General features: G+C 41.8%; 1 protein-coding gene across 3 annotated transcripts in view; it reads left to right on the top strand.

The window, feature by feature from the left end:
* The window catches only part of LOC104941976 (galactosylgalactosylxylosylprotein 3-beta-glucuronosyltransferase 1), a 45,770-nt gene that overhangs the window by 11,312 nt on the left and 20,598 nt on the right, over nt 1–13,860 (top strand). For all 3 annotated transcript variants that reach the window (XM_010767155.1, XM_010767156.1, XM_010767158.1), the window contains exons 2-3: nt 5,922–6,083; nt 8,846–8,988. In XM_010767155.1, coding sequence (XP_010765457.1) covers nt 8,877–8,988 — 112 coding nt within the window. In that variant the 5' untranslated portion in view covers nt 5,922–6,083; nt 8,846–8,876. The remainder of the gene's footprint in view (nt 1–5,921; nt 6,084–8,845; nt 8,989–13,860) is intronic.

Consider the following 13,860-nt stretch of genomic DNA (forward strand, 5'->3'; position numbering starts at 1 on the left):
CATTATGCTAATGCATTTGGAATATTTTAAATATTCAAGTTTTAAATAAGCATGTGTTCCTCCCTGGATGGCGCTATCCATGGCACTGAAAAGGGAGTCAGCATGTTTAATTAGCACTAAATCTTTTGTTGTGTTATATATAACCCATCCCTAGTGTTTTTAATGAGGAAAGAACAAGGCAAGAGAGGGAAAATATTGCAATATGTTATGAGTTTAAAATGTGTATATTCCTGTTGATTTCAAGTTTCAAAATAGTTTAACCAATTGCCCAATTATAAATGTTACTTTTCCCAGGTGCAAGACCTCCGTAGTCTTTTTAGGCCCACTGTTGTTTTTGATTTATTTTCAAAAACATTAACGTCTCGAATCACCCTCCCAAACCCCCTTGACTATTTTTGTTTAATTTTTTAATAGCACGCAGCCTTTAATACATCAAGATATCTTTGACGCACTAAACATCACGTACAGTTTCAGTCTCAGTCACAATGAGAAGAAACAATGAGACAGTAATGTTCTCAAGCCTTCCCTCGTGGTCTCCCCAGGATGACATCTCCCTTCACTCCGTTCTGATCCGAGCCGGGCAGCGCTGACCCGACAAGGCACGTCCAAATCTCAGCGGCAGCCTCTGCAATCCTGGCGGAGCTCCTTGAGTCTCCTTCAGTCGGCTCAGCCAGCTGTGAGAGGCTCCCTCGTCCTCCAAGGTCCAGCATTGGAAACGTGCCCTGTGTAAGCCGGACTATAAATTAAATTAGTCAGGATACGTTAAGGGCACGCTGCGCTAGGCCATCCCCCCGCCGTTATGAGCAGAGAAGAACCGGCCTGAAGGTTGGTGCTCTTAAATCATTCATCATTGCTGAGCCAGCCAGATCCCAACATGGACTGGTGCCATCAATCAGGGCCAATGCTCACAGCTAATGGGTAATTCAAGTTTTCCTGAAAGTGAAACAGCCATCCTCATCATCTAAATCAAGCATGTGAAACAGCACTTACTGCCACACTCTCTGGCATATTTTTTTTATCAAACAGCATTTACACTGATTAGGATAACTGGTCTGCAAAAAGTGAAAACCTGGCAGATAAAAGCTTGACATGGTTTAGATCTAATTACACTTCAGACACTTTTTGAATACTAATTACTGCATCGATTATCAACATTATCAATTTAACTATGTTAGAATTCTACTTAACGTACAAAATATGATATGATCGTAAACAACATAGTCGTTTTTCCTCTCACAGTCAACTGCAGTATGCATACAGTAGCTGCCTGCATTGCTATTATTAGACTCAAAGCAAGTAGTGGTTTCATGATGAGAGGATCACATTCGCTCATGGCAGGTGTGAATTGGATTGATGGGACAAATAACACAAAACTAGTGTGAAGGCGACCTTTCATTGACCCCAAAAGTGGAATATGAATAGTAGCAAGCACAAACATGGCAGACGTAAAAGTGGGAATGCTTTCTTCGTCATATACGTCAAAGGTGATCCTTGATGTTATAATTCTAAGAACACTTTGAAAGGGAAAATGATTGCCAGCTCTGCTCTAGATTTCAGATTAACATATTACAGGGTGTCATCAGTTCCCTCTCTGCCCACAAATGAGTTTAATTATTTTGTCAGACAGACGGAAAGATTTAAACTGCCTCAGTGCACCCCAGTCTTTAAAACACAAGATCGTACTTGATAATGAGTCAGCCTCTAATTGTTTTTTTCATTCAAGATGTTACTGTTTCCTGTCTGAGTGGAATGAGAATTAGCCTATTAATTATATAGTTATTGAATATACTGTTTGTAATAGAACTAATACAATTTTGACTTTAAAAGTTGCAGAGAGATCCCAATTTGAGAATTAAAATAAGACGCCACATGACACTTTGCATTCATGCATGAATTCAATTGTATTCAGTTAAAGGAGCCCTATTACGCTAATTTCCGGGTTCATATTTGTAATCTGTGCCTCTATTGTAACATGTCTCCATGCTTTAATGTTCAAAAAGCTCTTTCTTTTTCTCATACTGCCTGTGCTGCAGCATATCTTTTCACCATCTGTCTGAAAACAGATCCCAGCTCTGTGGTGATTGGTCAACTGCTTATAGACATTACATAGTGAGGTCACAATGTCACAGGAGTAAACAAAGGAGTCTAATGGAGGCGTTTCATGCGGGGGGGAGTGTGTGGGAGAGATGTTCTCTTTCCGGATTTGAACACACTCAGATGCATGAATAAAGGTCTATCTCTTGTAGTGCCTGCATTATTTCTACTTTCAGAACCTATTCCACATTTTCAGGTTTCATCAAAATTGACCAGGGAATACAAGCCAAGCCACATTTATCAAACTTTATGATGATGTTATTATGAGTATATGCCTTTAAATAAAAAAACAGGACAGCCAGGGAAGCATATTGCCAGAGAAATCCTAGACAGATCACCTCCTCCTGGCGTACTGTATTTCAAAGCAATTAAGCCTTTTTGAATCAATGCTTCAGAATACACTTTTAATGACACCTCCAGGCGAGGCTTTTTGGGGGCCTGTGACAGTAAAATTAATAATGATCTATTGCTGCAACTTGTCTTCCAAGGTTCCCCTGATAGGCTATCCCTGAAAAAAAGGCTTTACCAAGCTGTTCGGAGACAAATGGATGCATAAACAAACGCAAACAATTGTACATACCAGGACACACAGTCTCCAGAGGACCTGCCGGTTGAAGAGCGCCAGAAAGAGAGCAATAGAAATATTACATTATTATTGGCTTTTCAAGAAATAGGAAATTGTCAGGGCCAAGGGAACTCAGAAGAGCAGACTCACCAAGAAACGCAGGGCCGGCCCTGACCAATTTGCTGCTATAGGCAAGATGTTAGCTGGCGCAAAAACGATTTAACTAAAATAATGGATTTGACAGAAACCACTGGTTTTTACCACTATGTCTATACGTTCATTCCAACTCTCAATCTCACACCTCAACACCTTACCTTAGCCTAACTCTCCTTGCCTTTCTGACCCGTGGGCTGCGGGGCTGGGGCAGTTCAACTTACTTGATTTTGGGGGGGGGGGGGGGGGGGTGCGCCATAGTTTATGGGCGCTGAACGCAATATAGGTGTAGTTCTGTTAGTAACTTTGTAAACTCGGGAAATTGTTTTGTTATGAAATTTAAATAAAATATTTTTTTAAATGTTTTTCTTTTTTTCTTTCCCCTAATTTTCAGCGCCCCCCATGGGTTGATGCACCCTTAGCATAAAAACAAAAATGATAACATTTTCTGTAAAGCCGCCTAGTAATACACGTTGAAAAGCAGTATGTATATTTTATTACACTTGTTTCCCCTATTAGAGTTGATTTTGCAGACAATTTGGCAAAATTAAGTGTGAACTTTTTTCATTTGCATTGGAAATCCTAACTGTCCCTTTTAAGTCATATTTTGTGGTCTCTATTGTTGAATAGATTTTTGCTCAGTTGTAATTACTATGGTCATTTTGGTAAAAACAGGATGACAGTCTAACTATATAAATAGTAGCAGGATTATATAGATGTTCAAATCTCTGAAAATCCTGTTTAGGATTTGTTAGAATCGCGTTTTGCATGGAGAAAGTCTTCCAATTCCTTCAAATAAAAAAGGTTAAAAGCATTTCCTTAGATGAATTCAGTTACAGGAAGGCTGTGAGTTAAACTTATGTAGACATCTGAAGAAACAAACCATAGGCCTAAGCTGTAAAGGGTTACAATTTGGCAACTGATACCATGCTCCTTTATAACCATTAATCATAATTTGAAAGTAAATCATCGTAAAATGGGACAATCTGCTCTTTGTTGATTAACAAACAAACTATTTACTGTATCGTTACTCTGAGATGAACAATTTTTACCTCTCATCTTCCTTTTCGCAAACAGTACCTTTTTCTCTGACACCCTTCAACCCAGTAGAGGAACGGTTTGTTTCGCCCCTCCCACTTCACCTTTTGGGGGTAATGGTGTTAGTTCAACAATCAGTACAATAATTTTCACGCATGGCATTGTTGCTGTGATTCTTTATTAATCAGCGGCAGGTGTTCCCTTCACAGCTGGTTAACCCATGCTGATGTGAAAGGCTGTCAAGCTTCATTGGCTGCCATTGGCTGCCATCGGCTGCTGTATCTGTGCTTTGGGATTTACTTTCTTCATTCTTGCCACATCACACAGTTCAGATGCTGAGAATACAAACAGATTTTGTAAGGTGGAAAATTCTAAATTCTTAAGATAACACGTCTAAAATATGTCTAAAACTAATTAGAAATGTCTAAAAACAATGAGAAATGCTTTATTTGAATGTGAATGTTGTGCATGCTAACGATAATATTGTTAAAATTCAGATTTTTAGCAGGTGCTGTTTACCTGGTTCACCATCTCACTTTAACATATTACATGCTAGTTTTTTAGAATTAGCATTAAACACAGTGTGAAATCATGTGTGAAGTGTTTGGTATTGGTTCAATTAAATGGATTAAGTTGACCTAAATCGTCCTGAAGAAATAAATACATTTTCCATTTCCAACCTACTCAAATGTCTAAACAAATCGGTTCCAAAGAACAAATCAATACTTTTAATTAATGCACTCTTCATTTCACAAAACAAGCGTCCTAGCTCTCCATATTGTGTACATAACAGCAATATGAGTTCCAGCTCATTTCAGCCTCGAAGGGCTTGCCACATTGCTTTGTTTTTCACATTTTCATTTTGTCAAAATCGAGCTCTGAAATGTTGGCAGGATGTTGTTCTGTGTTTCTTTCTGTTTAGCTTCATCATAATCTTTCGGAAGTGTTGAGCAGAAATCAAAACGACAGCACTGTCATTGCAACTTAGCATGCATGACGGTACCTGGCAGTGAAAGCCTTTCTATCGCTGCTGTAAGGTTGTTGTTTTTTTGCTACTACAGCAGTTGCTTGTCGCTGTCATAAAAAAATGAATAGCCTACTGCAGGAGCTGCACTAATCCATGAAGACCATTTCTGGTATTCATCTTTTATTTCTTATTCCACACGACTGACGTCAACCCCGCAGATGCATGATCCTTCAGTTTGAGGAATTGAACAATGAGCTAGGGCAATCTGAAAAATAGATTGCTTTGAAATTGTGAGCACATTAGGCACAAACACTCCCTATTGCAATACTAGGTCACAGGCAATTTGCCTATTTATACAACAGTGTGCCTCTGTCAAATGAATCTGCGACTGTTTATTCCCCAAAAAGCTACATATTTGCACTTTTTATGAATCTCTATTACAAAGACTTCCGCCACCTACTTTCCAGTGCTGATGCAGCGTGCAGACATCACTAGCTGAGTGGAGCATAAGCTTCCATCGAGGCAGTATTTCCTCAGATGTATTTGAATAAGACATGATGCCAGCCAGTTTATTTTCGAAACATCCACCACCCCGGACTGTTGGCAAGCATGGAGTTGTGACTAACCCTTTTCCATGTCCCACATTAGGCATACAAATAGAAAACCTGACTGTGTCTGTTCAGTTCAGATTAGAGTCAATGAAGTAGGATGATCAATATATATTGATATCATATGTCGCACATGAGTAAATGCGGGATTGTAAAGCACAGCAGTGGTATGCCGCTGGGGGAGGGACTCATGCTGTGAATCTCAATGTGCATTCAAATTAGAGTGCATTACTTGATACTGACACACTTTTCCTCAGCCGCATTTCCAGCCTTATCTCTTTGATGTTAAATAATGAATATACAGTACATCACAGCAACAATGCTCACAAAGGTGTCTCACCAATAACCTCTGGAAGGCATTTGACTCTTAGAGCCCATCCAAACGTGTTTAAACCTGGCTGACCGTCCTTGATTGGCTCGTACTGCCGTGAGTCACACATGAATGTACATACTGTGAAAACACTGTCATATTCACTGAAATGTTCTTCTTTTACAGGTCTGGTCTCAGTGTTGCCCGTCTGCGTGAGAAGACTCATCGGCGGAAGTGGTCTGCTGAAGAGCCACAAAGGACATCACCGCTACTTATTTCATCCAGTATGCAGTGTGGCCTTCCCAGCTGCGTATCACCAGTGGTGCGATGATTCAGTTGTAACTGTGGGTAAGCATCAAAAGCCTTTTTTCATTCATTAAGAATAGATGTACTACAATGCAAGATATGCTTTAAAAGGGGCATTCAGGGGTCAGTTTACTCATCAAAAGGAGCGTTGCTGAAGCTGCAACACCATTGGCTCAGTCTGTAGGGACGTGTGAACCGTAGGGTCGCTGGTTCAAGTCCCTGAACAGACCTTCATTTTGAGTGGAGACTGATACTTAAAGAGGTCCTTTTGAGTGGTGCCATTGAGCAAGGTTACTATGAAATGGTGTCATTGCCATCTGTATTACCCACACATCATACTTGCTTTTATTTCTTTTTACAAGACTTTGGCAAAGAGTTTATTAAATGGAAAATGAGGTTGTTTGAAGTTTTCCCCCTTGACAAAAGATGATCATTTTCAGCCACTATTATCAAGCTTACATAGACTTAATCCAAGAGCATGTTCACAAGGTTAAGGAATCAATTTCACATCAAATGTAAGCAAAAGCTATGATGTGTGTCAGGGTTTTTGCTCCCCAAGTGCCGTCAAGATGACATCGTGAATGAGCAGCGACCTATAGGTTCAAGTCCTGCCCAGGGCCCTTAACTTAATGTCATCCTCCTCTCTCCCCTGCATTTCCTGTCTCTTTTCTACTGTCAAATAAAGCAGGAAGGTGCTACTAAATAAACGTGTACTGTACCTTGATGCAGCATACCGTTTAATATATGCAAATGAAGTTTTTTTGTGTAAAATGATTGTATTTGAGGTTTTGTTGAAAGGGTTTAAAGGGCAATCTTTGACTTTGACATGATCCCACCTCCCAATATGTATTTTCTGTGTTAGTCTGTGAAAAACACTTTCTATGTAAAGTACCTCTCCAGTAAATAGAAAAAAGACAGCTTTTCAACTCTGTAGAAACTATGTCTGCACGTATAGGATGTGTGGTACTAACACTTAGGCTCTTCTCACCTCAAGGCTTGGGCATTAATGATGTAGTTATTTACAGAGCTCAATACAAGTAATTGGCATTTACAATTATAATAAACCTCAATACACTGTCACCTTCCCCAGCAGTGGGAACAGGATCACTGTGGGAAATGTGATGGCTTGCTTCCCCATGTGTGAAGCTGTAATGAATATGCCAAACACCTGTGCTCACCTTATGTCTGTTTTTCTCCTTGTTTAATTGAGCAGATCAGGTAATAACTGCATTTTTCCAGTTATGGTTCGGCGTAATGCATTAAGCCTATTAAGGAGGAGGAGAGAGCGTCCCTGAGAGAGACGGGAGGTTTCTCATCCTGAAATTCAATGTAAATGAGCCTCGTGGCATTGAGGTAGCTCAGGGAGTGACTGGACTTAATAATAAGACATTCTGAAATATAATGTTGCAATCTGAAACCAACAAATTACAACCATTTGAGAAAAACGATGTTATATTTTTTTGTTGAGACAGAGTCAGAGGTATTCATTCCTGTATATCAAAGACTGGGTGAAATTACTGTATATATGGTGTATTTGTATGTATTTCAATCTGTTTTATTGTACAAAGTTATTTAAGCTTCACATTTATAAGCTGTGATGAACCCCTTAATGCATCAATAGTCGTAATCGAATAATTTAATATAAATTATTCTGAAAGGGGCTATTAAACATAACAAGTACTTTTACTTTACAAGTTTCTTTTGATGAGAATAATGTTGTGCTTTTACATAATATTATTTCATATTGCTACTTTAGCTTAAATAAATGACTAAAGATCAGAGTACTTGTTCCACCTCTGCTAATAAGTAAGTCCCGTTAGAAAACACAATGCATTTTTTTTTTACATACAATTCTTACTACTTCAAGTACATAGCAAATACATTTTCTAGATTTCCATTTCCAAGTTGTTTCCAGTTAATGTCTTTCATATTGTAATTAGATTTTTCAAAGGGATACAAAGTGGAACCAAACATTCTGGACTCAAAGGGCACATTTCCCAGACAGAGGAGCTGCAGTCTGGTGACATCGTTTCCTGCCATTTGGCCGGCGAAAAGTTTCAGCACTGGGCGTGAAGTCCCTGTTCCTCAATGATGGCACCGATGAGTTAATTGTGTTGGCAGACGACACAAGCTAACTGTACCATAGAAACCTCCATGTGTTGACTCTGTGAGACTTTAATAGTGACGGTTTTCTGTTATAAACTTAAATGTTTTACCTTTTACAATTTACTGCAGAGGTTGACATATTGCTCCATCCTATTATTAGCCCTTAACAATGTATCAACGGCCCTTTTGGGCTTTGTGAGGATGTGAGTCCTTTAGTGCCTGTCCCTTTCTAAGCATTACATTTAGCTACTTGTTTGCTTGACTCATGAAATGGGTGTAGGTTATTTGAAATGCCTTTTTACGTCAAGTATTTCATGGATTCTTCTCAAGACATTTGACCCCCTTCCCCTATCTCATAACTCTGGTAATCTTACTGCTTTCTGTTCTATGGTCTCTTTTTATTTTCTCTAAATGAAGTTCACTGCCTCTTGATTCACTGATGTAGGCCTATGTATGTTTGTCGTATGCTTGTATTGAAGCGTTATTTAAATTAAATATATTATTATTATTAAATCCCATGTGTAAAAAATGCAAAATGATGATAGATCGGTCTTTGTTTTCTAGTATTCTAAAAAGTGGTTGTGTGCAAATATGAACACAAACACAGTCATTTAATGTATTTTTTCAAAGTGATTTGACCTTTAACAAATATGTGTAACAAGATGCATATTGATGATTATTCCATAATTTTTCTCCAGGTAATGCAGAGCCAAATAACCAATCCTGGAGATGCCGAAGAGAAGAGATATTCTTGCCATCGTGTTGATCGTGTTACCCTGGACTCTGCTCATCACTGTTTGGCACCAAAGCGCTATAGCTCCTCTCCTCGCCATCCGCAAGGGTACGCATTGCACTCCACTGGCAATATCAAACCTGGAGAGGGTCCTTGAACCTAACACTTCTCTCCAGGTTTAGAAAACAGGCAGTTCATTTAGAAGCACTCACCAACATGACCATGTGCTTCATCGTAGCTCGATAACACTCGTCCAGTCATTGTAAAACTCATCACTGAGGATTGTTTGGTGCATGATAAAGACAGAGAAGTTACCATCAGGTTCCCTCTCTCACACATCTAGGAGTTATTTTTATATTAGGCGCGTTCACACCAAGTACTTTTCCTACAAAGGTTCCTGAGAACTCTTTAGTTCTCATGAACTAAATACAGATCGCGTTCACACCGGAAATTAGTTCCTGGCGGTGGATTAGGCAAATGAAGCCGCTGACGTCACTTCTTCTTCTGCTTTGGGTTTACTGGCAGGCCGCAAACAACTTCACGGCGTATACTGCCGCCCAAAATCCCCGGCCGGAAGTCCCCGGAGTTAGGGACTGGCTTCAGAAGAAGCTGCTGGGACTCCCAGCAGCTTCTACTGAACCCTTCCGAGTAAACGGCCAGAACGCCGACACCTCCTCATCTCCACCGCTCCCATGTTTTATTTTTTGTTGTCATAAGTTAGTCTCTCTGCGTTTCTGCGCTGGGCTAATGCTAATGCTAATAATGATAATAAAATGGCGGCTGCACAAACGTTTTTGGGAGTTTGACGGGGCGTGGTTTGTATTCCGCCCAGCCAATCAGACACAGGAACCTTTTTCTCCCACGGAAGTCCCTGCTCTTTAGCAGGGACTGAAAAGGGGGTCAAAAAGGTTCTCTAGAACTAATTTAGTTCCTGGGACTTTTTGGTTTGAACGCAACTAAATCGTAGTTCTCAGGAACCTTTGTGGGAAAAGTACTAGGTGTGAACGCGCCTATTGTCTTGCTTAGATAGAGTGACTTCTCTTTCAGGCCGAAATGGGAGTACATCTAGCTGCCATAGTCTTTCGACGCTGTGTCGCAGGTCTTTAGAGGGAAGAGGGAATGATGAGGTGTGAAGACAGGTGGCTTCAGCGGGCTGATGGAGGAAAGTAGCTGGTCCCTGTATAGCCCAACCAAGCTTTGTTTTTACAGCGACAGGGCTGCCTAGGGGCCCCATCCTGATAGGCGATGTTGGAGTGATAAACTGTGGGTTGTCTGAGCCTACCAGAAGCATAGGTTGTACACCTTTGAATGCTTTAACTGGAATATTTCCAAGGTGGGTGTAGGAGCCATTTTATGGGTGTTGTTGGTGTGTCAGTTTATTAAGTTATACGTATAGTGCAATATTATTTTTGAACACTTGGTGGCGGGGTTTAGCTGCACCGGGTGTATATAAAGAGGTCATAGGTGACAGGAGAAAGGAGGACACAGAAGGAGAGAGCATACCGATTCCACCAGCCCGGCAGATGCTCATCACAACAACTAAACTGTACAATTAAACCCTGGTATGTAAACGCTGAATAAACCTCATTATAAATTGCAACAAAGGACCGGAAAGTCATCTGTTTGTGTCTGCGTCTGGATCACTCTTCAGCCCTTCTGTGACGTAATGACAAAAATATATTGGAAATAGAAATAGGAAATTGCCATTACAGTGGGCATACTTCTGCTGTAGAAGATCCATTGGGCAGGATTACTTACCAAGGTCTAGCTCTTTAGCAGTGAAGGCATGGCTGATGTAATGTCTCACCTGAGGGCATCCTGGTGCTGACACATCAAATGACACAGAGGCTCCCTGCAGCTCAGACACTTCCTGCCTGATAGTGCGAAGTTTGAGGGACTCCTCTGCCCCGTCCAGTTGCAGGTAGTGCACTGCAGATTGGAGAATGATGGTTCTTTCTGATCCATCATCCAGGATAGCATGTGTGCATAGTGTTTTGCCTTTACTGTGGGGTTTCACTGGCACCACCTTTAACATCACTCGGCCAGAGTGTGTGACTTGATCCAAGTAGATGGCACTGGATACTGTACTCACTGCAAGGACACTTATTTGTGCTGGATATAGACTCGTGCTGATCACCACAGGTGGCACAAGGTTTCTTCAGGGTGCAGTTGTCAGGTTGATGCCCCCTGCCACACTTCCAGCATCTTTTATTGTCTTTTATCCATGCTGTTATTTGTGTGGTTGTCAGCTGGCTGAAGTCTGGGCCTGAGCTCAGATAGTGCTCTTTACTACTGCAGAATGGACAAAAGGGTTTGAAACTGTCCCTTTTCTTGTCTTTAGTTGTCTCTTTCTTCCCCAGAGCGTGTTGGTCAACAATTCGAAAGATTAAGACTTTTAGGAACTTAGAGGCCAACGTAAATCGTAAACACCGAGTTATATTGATAGAATGATATCTCCTAACTAATCGCTTTACTGTCTCTACTACGGTGTGGTTTTGGAATGACTAAAATTGTTATGTGATAAAACTTGGTTCTCTATAATACGACTTTATATTTAACTTCAATGGCAATCAACTTATGCAATAACAAATGTCTCCACCCATCGTACACTGTTGTAGGCCTTGATGGCCTTTGGTTTTAACACACTTCTAAAGGACATAGAAAATCTCCCTAACTAAAGTCGCAAATTTTACATAAATCTACTTTCTTGAGTACTTTCTCTAATCCTCCTCTTCTCCGCACAAACAATATATAATTACATTTATCAACTTTAGGAGACAATGCGTTATAAGCCTGTGTCTTCTTTGCGTCCCCCCTTCAGGGGATGCAGTGATGTCGAGGGTCATCTCCTCTCCGTTGGTCGTCCGTTCGCCTTCCCTGCCGTCAATTCGTTATCGCGGCGATTGAACACGGTACAACTGAATACCCTGTCGTGCTCCACGCCGGCGTGGTCCGTGCGGAGGGAGTGGTACAGTATTACTTTGTTACATTGGCGCTCAAACTACGTCCCGGTTACAATACGTCACACGAGATATAACATAGTAATATCTCTGAAAGTACCACACGTAAGGACATACAACAAGTACGCACTAACAACATTACAAGTAATGAAATACATTATTGCGACAGTGAAGTTAGCGTAAGACAACGCCGGGAAACCGGTTATCTCCCGTCGTATCCGACGATTAACACGGTAAAGAAACAGACGGACCAAACGACACATTACCCAGTGATCAGAACAGGGAGACATAATGTACAAACAAGTATGGACAAATAGAAACAATGTTCTATGCTGGGGTAGGTTAAGGTGGCATAAGTGTGCGGGTAAGTTAATGGTAACGTATATATAAAGTAATTGGGACCTTAGTTATTTCATCATTTTGACTTGTCGGGACACCTTTGGGTAGAAGGAACGTGCAGGAGCGGTTGTGGACTGCTCTCCTGTCCTTTTAGGATCGACGTCGTGCTAGACATAATTGAACTAACGTGCGGCACAAGGTTGTTTACAGGAAGCTCGGCCTACACAACTGTCGAAAAGGATTACCGCTGTAGTGCTGTAGTACTACTTCCTTCGCCTCGCTCCACGAGCAGGATCTGCCTGTGTGTCCCCAGGCCCCTGGTAGATCCACCTGATACAAGACCACAGAGTAGGTGGGGGCTGCCGAACAAGGGGGATGCAGTCTCATGTATGTTTTATCGATGCAACTGATAGGTTGGTCTCCAACTTGATAGTTTGTAGGAGTGGTCTTGCTGCGACCTAGCTTTTACTCTCTTCTTGTACTTTGCCTGTCTAATTCGGCTTACTTGCCAAACATACCCTACATGTCGTCGTCCAGTCCTACAATGTCTCGTGTATGTCAACCAGCAAACTCCGGGCCATCCCCTATGCGGCAGCGCGGTGTACGAGTGGCTCGAATACGGACTTGTAACGACAACCAGGCTGGGGGGGAGATAATCTGTAGTCTGCTTGGACGTTTAGTAGTGACTACTTCCGGCACACCCTATACGGAGGTGGTTGGTAGTGGGAATGGAGCTACGTCAGTATGGACGACAACGAAGGGTGTGTAACGGAGGTTTACATGTCGGGAAGAGAAGGTCTGGTTGTAGCAGTCGTTGTTCCGTAGGGAAGGAGTCAGGTAGTGTCGTTTCGAGCTCAGGTTGACGGAGGACAAACAAAGGGGTCCGTGTATAGTCTCAGGGAGAAGGAGTTTACCGTACGAGTCGATACGTAGGGGTAGAGCAGCTGATGCCGGACCTATACGAGGTCGCACAGGTGGGTATAGTTATGAAAAGATGACAAACATCACATCACAGAAAACATCTCAGTAAAAGTAACGTCGATTTTTAGAACGGAATCCCGTCGTTTACCAGTTTTGTGCGGGACCCAGTAGGGGTGTCGTTGGGGGGTAAACTTTGTGACAGGGGTGCCCGATACGGGAGTCCGTGTAGGTTTAGGATATGCTCTGGGTGCCGTGCGGACGATACTAAGGATGCGTATTGTGAGTGAAGGAAAACCCCGTCGGAGGACAAGAGTTAGCGTTCCGTAGGGTGAGTCACGCTACAGACATCACGTCGCGTTGTGTCATACGCAAAGGCGTGAGTCGAGAGGTATGCGTAGACTAACTGAGATGATCGATAGGTTTTGAGAAAGGAGGTGGTCGGTCAAGTATTATTTACACGGATACGTCGTGCGAGTCAAGGGTCAGTCGCCGTGTATACGCGTTTGATACTACATCTACCGGTGTAGAGGTATACCATAAGGCGCCGCGGGTTTCGATTAAGTCATAAAGTGCTGACCTTTTCTCTCACTAAAGGGACGACGACTTCTTTCCCGATCTACCCCATAATCCCAGGTGTGATAGTGGACAGACTTCTGATATGTAAGGTTCACACGCAATCTAGTAGAGTATAAGGGGGTCGCGAAAAGGTTTTATCGGTTCTCCATTACAGGTACTGGGGTACGGTATGGTGCGTTCCGGT

This window comes from Notothenia coriiceps, unplaced genomic scaffold, assembly GCF_000735185.1.
Source record: "Notothenia coriiceps isolate Sejong01 unplaced genomic scaffold, NC01 NC01_scaffold00004073, whole genome shotgun sequence".
Lineage (NCBI taxonomy): Eukaryota > Metazoa > Chordata > Actinopteri > Perciformes > Nototheniidae > Notothenia > Notothenia coriiceps.